This window comes from Gymnoscopelus braueri (genome assembly GCF_963280865.1).
Source record: "Gymnoscopelus braueri genome assembly, chromosome: 7".
Classification (NCBI taxonomy): domain Eukaryota; kingdom Metazoa; phylum Chordata; class Actinopteri; order Myctophiformes; family Myctophidae; genus Gymnoscopelus; species Gymnoscopelus braueri.
Genome location: NC_137608.1, coordinates 5,149,906 through 5,156,994, shown reverse-complemented (window position 1 = coordinate 5,156,994; position 7,089 = coordinate 5,149,906). Strand labels below are relative to the sequence as shown.

Here is a 7,089-nt window from a genome sequence, read left to right as displayed (position 1 = left end):
ACATACTAGGAACACACAAATGCACTGACATGTGGTGTGGTGTTACTTATCTGGTTCTCTGTGCAAATTGCTGTTGGAGTGAATCACTGGCAGCTGTGACTTATAATCGGTGATTCATGTTATTTTAAGAATACACATACAGTATGGTATTATATGTAGATATGATTTCATTGTGAACTTTGCATTTACGGTTGTATAGCAGGTCATATATATATTGTTTAACCTTTTACCATGGTAAAAGGTGCATTTATCAGCTTTATCCAAAGTGCTTTACAATGTGCATTGCATTCACCCACTTACACACACACATTCACACACTGACGACAGAGGAAACCATGCAAGGCTCCAACCTGCTCATCAGGAGCAAGCAGTGGTGTCTTTTGTCCAGTGGTGTAAAGTAACTAAGTATATTTTCTCAATTACTGTACCGTACTTAAGTACAATTTAGAGGATTTTTTTTACTTTACTGGAGTATTTCCAATTTTCAGTACTTTTACTTCTACTCCACTACATCTCAGAGGCAAATATTGTACTTTTACTCCACTACAATTATTTGAAAACTTTACTAGTTGCTTTGTAGATTTTGATTATTATTACAAAACATACATTACCCACTTCAGCCCTCTATACATTTTAGCCATTTGAAAATAGCCGATCTACAAGCTCACAATGCGTCGCACGCATTGTGAGCTTGTAGATCTGCTATTTTCAAATGATTCTAATGCAATTTATACATTTAAAAAATGTGTGAAATGCATAATGAGTACTTTCTACTTTTGGTACTTTAAGTACATTTTGATACCAATACCAAAACATACCAATACACTTCGACACAGTCACAGGGATCGAACCAGGAACCTTCCTATTCCCAAGTGGCCGCTCTACCACTTGTCGCCCCTATGAGGATGAGGCCTGGAGATAGCGATTCATTTACATACTGAGACTTGTATTGCAGGGGTTCCAAAACCTTTTCAACGGAGACCCAAAAGACCCAAACTTCCAAAAACATTATGAATTAATAACTTACGCCCCATTTCAAAAGTAGTGAAAATAGCCGATCTACAACCTCAGATGTGACACGCTGTGAGCTTGTATAACGGCTATTTTCACGGTTTCTTATGACTTTTATGGATTTCATATTTTTTTAAAGTTTCTGAAATTCTTTTAAATATTATTTTTTGTATTTGTGAAAATCTTTTACAATACATGTTCTGTCAAATATATGACACGAAAACAAAAATAACAATTGGATGTTTTCTCACAACCCATAAAAATGGGGGCGCAACCCGAACATGGGGCCAGACCCCCCGTTTGAAAGGATTTTGTGCCAGGGAGGGACCCCATAAGAGTAGCTCTAGATTAGATTTGTACTGAATTCTACAACTGTCTACACACTGTAGGTGGGGAGAGAGAAACCTATATCTGAATAGTCATTCTTATAGTGAAATTAACCACTTTGAACCTGGTATTTTGTGCATGTCATGGGCAAATATTAAAAACAACTTTTAACCCAAGACCTGAAGTCGATTCTACAAATGTCTTCTAGTTAAGTTATTTTGAAAAAAACGTATGTTAAAGTGTCAGTGGTTCTCAAACTTTTTCCTGTCAAGGACCCCAAAATGTATATGTATTTGGCCGCGGACCCATCTCAAAATATGTTTTTCCAGGGACCACCGGAAGGAAATATATATATATATTCAAAAATGTGCACAAATCTTCACAATTTTTCAAAAAATAGCGGAGCTACAAGCGCGGGCACCGAGTGCGCTATGAGCTTGTATATCTGCTATTTTTGAATAGCCAAAGTGTAAAATATAAAAATAAAACAAAATTGCTCACATCTAAAAATGACACAGATGCGTTCCCGGTCTTAATGGGTTACACATTTTTTTGTAATAGTACTTAACACATTGGCTGCCAAAGACGCATATCTGCGTTCTAATTCATTTCTCGCCTGGCTGCCAAAGACGCAGATCTGCGTTCTAAAAAAAAAAAAAACTTTCTTGACCCAAAGACCAAGGAGATATGATTTATCGAAGATTTAAACTCCTATCCACTTCCTTGTTAACTTAAAAATTCTGTATCTCGGCTCCTGAGTACTTTTTTTTTCAATGAAAAATCTCTGGCAGGCAACAGCTAAAAATCGGAAATAATTGGCAGCCAATGTGTTAAGTGGTTAAACTATTCCTCGTTTTTCTGGGGACCCCCCTGGACATACTGGGGGTCCGACTTTGAGAACCGCTGGTTTATATCGGTGTATAAAGTCTCTCTCAGGCAGTCTCCGTCAAAAATGAAAAATAATATGTTTATTAACAGATCCCCAACACTACATTTGTTTCAACATATTTCACACTGCTGTCCATTCTGCAGTCTATCCCCGTCTCATCTCATCATTAATGTTGTTTACAAATGTATATTTATACCGACTCGCTGCTCGTGTTCATCACAAATGCTTTTTCCAAAACCATCTCTTGTACAACCAACCAATGAGTCAGATCACAGGCCCACATGTTTTACCAAATTAGAAGATGAGTTCTAGACAGCCTTCCTGGTTCTGAATCAGTCTCAACATTAAGGATCATGGGATATCTTTCCATTCAAGTAAAACGGAACATTCGAACTGAGAGTGGTGTGATGTTCATAGCTGATGTTTCCGGGAACACATTCAATCCGGGAACGGCGATTTCTTTGGCTATTCAAAAATAGCAGATCTACAAGCTCATAGCGCGGCACCGAGTGCCGCGCTATGAGCTTGTAGATCTGCGATTTAAAAAAAATTGTGAACATTTGTGCAAATCATTGAATATAGCCTATATATTCTAACATTTTTAACTCAAATCTTTGCTTCTGGGGGGTCCCTAGAACAACATATTTTGAGATGGGGGTCCGCAGCCAAATACATATAATTTTGGGGGTCATGAAAACAGTTTGGGCACCACTGATTTTATAGTCAAAAAACTGTTAGGATTTAGAAGAGATTTTTAGAATCCCCAGAAGCAAAACTCTGTTAAAAATGTTTATATATATATATATTCAAAAGATTTGCACAAACTTTCACAATTTATTTAAAAAATAGCAGATCTACAAGCTCATAGCGCGACACTCGGTGTCGCGCTATGAGCTTGTATATCTGCTATTTTTGAATAGCCCAAAGAAATTTAAGAATGACACAGATTCTTTCCCGGTCTAAATGGGTTAACAAATTAACGATAAGGGGCCATGTTTTTTTTTCCAGCTGCCAGTGTCTGTCAGCCATGCATGTCTATGGTAAAGACACGCTGGAGCACTCCTCTTCCCGAGCATCGTGTCTCTGCCCTCTCAGTTTTCAGCGTTTCTTTGGCGGACCACTCCGGGCGCTTCAAAGAATGCAACAAATTGTTCAACCTTTTGGTTAGCTATTTTATAGCTAGTTGAGAATAAAATGAATAGACTTAACTTGAAACATTGACTTTTAAGATTATAATATAAACTGTTGAGGAAACAATGAAAATTGCTACCGCTTATGAAAATGAAAATACATACACGGTTTTCAATAATGACATAAATAAGTAATTGGTGTAAAGAGTTGCTCATCAGTGTCACATTTGACCCTCCTGGCTTTGTCTGACATTTACCAGTTGACTTTAAATCGTTACCACAACATAAGAAGTCCATGTTTACCGTTATTTCAGCTATGTGTACTAATAACGCAGATGACACATGTCGTTCGAGCAACGGTTGATAAGTTTGAATGTAGCGGGCGTCAAGAAACGCTCCGTGCACTTAGTAAGGAGCGCTCTGGAAATGCTATCAAAAGCAATCCTCCGCAAAAAACAACAACAACAACACGGCCCCTAAGATGTTAAAAATTAGTTTCTACTTCTTCTTCTTCTTGCTTTTCTTGCCCTCGCCCTGCTGGGAGCTGCTCTCTCCTCCGCCGGTCTTCTGGGTTCGGGTCTTCAGCTTGGGGATCATCTCCGCTACGTAGATCATGATGTCGTTACCTGAGGTTCACAACACACAGAGCCTGGTTAGTTCACCGGATCCAACATTGAGGAACCACAATTGGTTCCATCACATTTGGAACCGTTTCCTGTTAGAGCTGGTATGTGGACTTAACGTCTGCTATACAATTATAATACCGGTGGTTCTCAAACCTTTATAATTTCAAGGACCAAGGACTATACTAACTCTGGAACCAAATGGACCGGTAAGGGTGCATTTGGTTCCATTTGTACACTCTCAGAGTTCATTTGAAACCCCCTATAGGAGTTGTTAAAGCGAACCGTTAAGGAATAGGAATTGATGTAACACTTATTCTAACAAAAATAATATCACTTGCTGTATTATGTCATGATCGTGACAACCCCAGTGACTTACGAGTTGAGAACTTGTCCAGACAGAGGCTGCCATCTTCCTGCTTCAGTTGAACTCTGACCCTGCCCTTAAACTGAACATCTCTGTTCCACTCCCGAGGATGCATCTTGTTCTGAACATAGCACACACACACACACACACACAATTCGTTAACAATGTATTGTAGTACACAGTGTATGTTGTAATGTTTTGTAGTGCAACGAGTACATGTAAATAGACAGTATACATTGTAGAGCATGTTGTTTAGTAGTGCACCATGTACGTGTTTTGTAGAGCCGTACCTCTACATAGACGTTCAGGCCAGCAGCAGTCAGTACATCTCTGATCTCCGCACATGATGGATTCTCCACTGCCTGAGTGAACACACAGACATCCCAATCCCAATGTTAACACATTAACTGCCAAGACCGTAGTCCTACGGGCCGTTAAATCCAACTGTTAAGCGCCGAGACCGTAGCCCTACGGGCTGCGGTCTTTTCGCGCATGCGCGGTCCGGGTGCACTTTCGGAATTTTTTTGATCCACTTCCGTTTCCGGTTTGATGACAGGAAATAGAATTATTTGGGATCCGGTTTTCACGATCACGCCCGCCCTCGTTCTACAGACGAAACTGAAACTCAATTCTCTTCCTGTAGTTTTTTCTCCTCGCATTTCACTGTTTAACGTAATCCGCTCTAACTCAAACATGGATGCCCCGTTTGACACGTGGTTTTCACTGGGAGATACAGGGAGATCTCGCGGATGTAAACAGACTGTGTAGCGCTCAATCTTAAGGATTTTAACAAGATCTATGGCGACATGAAAAAAACAAAAAAACAACAAAAACACCTTGGCACTGGTGAGTACATTATGAGATTAGCCCTTGGCAGTGGATGTGTTAATGAAGGTCTTATCTTATCAATGCACTTTATTTAAGACGTGACAACATCCCTCCTCCAACATGGTGGCATGTCCTCAGTAACAATTTGCAACCATAGATTGCGTGATGCAACTAACTATTTTCCTGATGCAGAGTTGGCAGAAACAAATAAGTACATCAAAAAGTAAATAATAAAAATGTAAAAGCACCTTCTCTGTGGCAATCCTACGACCTTCTGCTAGCTTCTTCTTGCTGTTGATGTACACCGGATAGATGCAGACAAACCTACACAAACAAACAGTATGACTAGACACTAGACAGTCAGTCTGACAGATTCATAAGGTAGAGATAACTTGTATCCTGGACATATCCTCATTCCCCACACTTATTGCCTGCTCTGCAAAAATATCATTTCTACTGAGAGCTGAAATAATCAACCTGACCAAAAAAAAAAAGGAACAGGCCGGGATGTGCTGTTCAAAAACGACTATTAAATCCTTTACGTGAATCAAACACATTCACGTAAAGGACAAATAAATAAATGAACATTGCTTGCTACACTGCCGTTTTAAGTCTTGTCTTGATTTAGCCCTGAAACATGACTACCATGACAGTCATGTCCCCCCCACACCGCGATAAACCGGGGGACATGGCACCATGACGCTTGTATACAAGCGTCTTGTATACAAGCGTCATGTGAACCATGGCTAGTCTTGATTGTAATCAAGAAGTAAGGATGCTTTAAACAAGCTGTATTTCCAACTTCACGACACGATTCCAAAGTTGTATGTTTAAACTCTCCGGACACTAATTGATCTAAATATCGATACGATGTTGTTATTTTGATTTTTTTTAAGGATCCCCATTAGCTGGTGCCATAGCAACCAGCTAGTCTTCCTGGGGTCCACATAAAAACAAACTAATACAATTACAAATACAAAATTATTAAACGTCAGTACTCAACGCACAATACAAATTGGAAACTAACAACTAAAAATAGCTGAAATTACAACAAAAAAACTGTAAACAAAGACAAAAATACTTTCCAGTGTTAAATAACATTTTTGATTATTTCTAAAAGTGAATTTACCAAAAACACAATGATCTATAAATAAATAAATAAATAAATAAATGTCTCTTTAAAGCATTTATGTTTGGAGCAGGTAATACAAGCTGCCCATTGCTGGAACCTCTGTTATGATCATGCACAGCATTACTATAAACAATCTGTTTATGTATAAAAACAGGAGTTTTACTGCTCATGACTGACTTGAACAGTAAAAGGGTATTAAAAGACACCATATTCTCTATTATATATAGTTATATATATATAATATAGCTAGTTATCGCGTCAGTCAGAAAACCAAATAAAACAGGAGTGATGACGAGTATGTTAGCTTAGCCACGCTAAGGCTAGCAGGTCGTATTATTCGTATTACTATTATCATTCATACAAAAGGACGTACCTCTCCTTATCGGCGTGGTTTGTAGTTAAATGAGCCATTATTAGATGGTCTGTGTGCTGCACAATGCTTCTTTACGGCGTTTGATTGTATGAATCAAACAGACATAAGGCTCAACAGCAGGCGGCCATACTGTTTGTTGTTGATAACTTCTTCTTCTTCCTCCTCGTCGGTGTTGCCAGGTTGTGTGAGAGAAACAAGCAGGTCTAGGAAAACAAGGCTAAAAGAAGCAACTTAGGCCACATGCACTTTAACATATGCATGCATTGGCTTTATGAAAATAGCCAATCTATAAGCGTTGTGAGCTTGAAGATCTTCTCAAAAACTCTTGCAATAAAATGTGGAATATTTGGAACGTTTTTGAAACATTCTAACACAAATGCTCCCTGGCACAAAACATTTTCATGAAATT

The 7,089-nt window shown here is 38.8% G+C and overlaps 1 protein-coding gene across 1 annotated transcript; it reads right to left on the bottom strand.

The window, feature by feature from the left end:
• Positions 1-2,284: 2,284 nt before the first annotated feature.
• On the bottom strand, positions 2,285-6,823 carry srp19 (signal recognition particle 19). Its single transcript, XM_080434101.1, has 5 exons — positions 6,681-6,823; positions 5,424-5,499; positions 4,638-4,709; positions 4,360-4,468; positions 2,285-3,983 (listed from the first exon to the last, which is right to left on the bottom strand). Exons 1-5 carry the CDS (start codon positions 6,716-6,718, stop codon positions 3,856-3,858), a joined length of 423 nt encoding a protein of 140 aa, XP_080290227.1. The 5' UTR covers positions 6,719-6,823; the 3' UTR covers positions 2,285-3,855.
• Between the last annotated feature and the right edge of the window lie 266 nt (positions 6,824-7,089).

Bases quoted from the DNA above. Each gene is read 5' to 3' on its own strand.
- srp19 (XM_080434101.1), bottom strand. From the start codon at position 6,718: ATGGCTCATTTAACTACAAACCACGCCGATAAGGAGAG. The intron at 4,710-5,423 runs GTGCTTTTACAT...GTGTTCACTCAG, and splicing joins GTAGGATTGCCACAGAGAAG to GCAGTGGAGAATCCATCATG. The intron at 4,469-4,637 runs GTACGGCTCTAC...TGCTATGTTCAG, and splicing joins GCCTGAACGTCTATGTAGAG to AACAAGATGCATCCTCGGGA.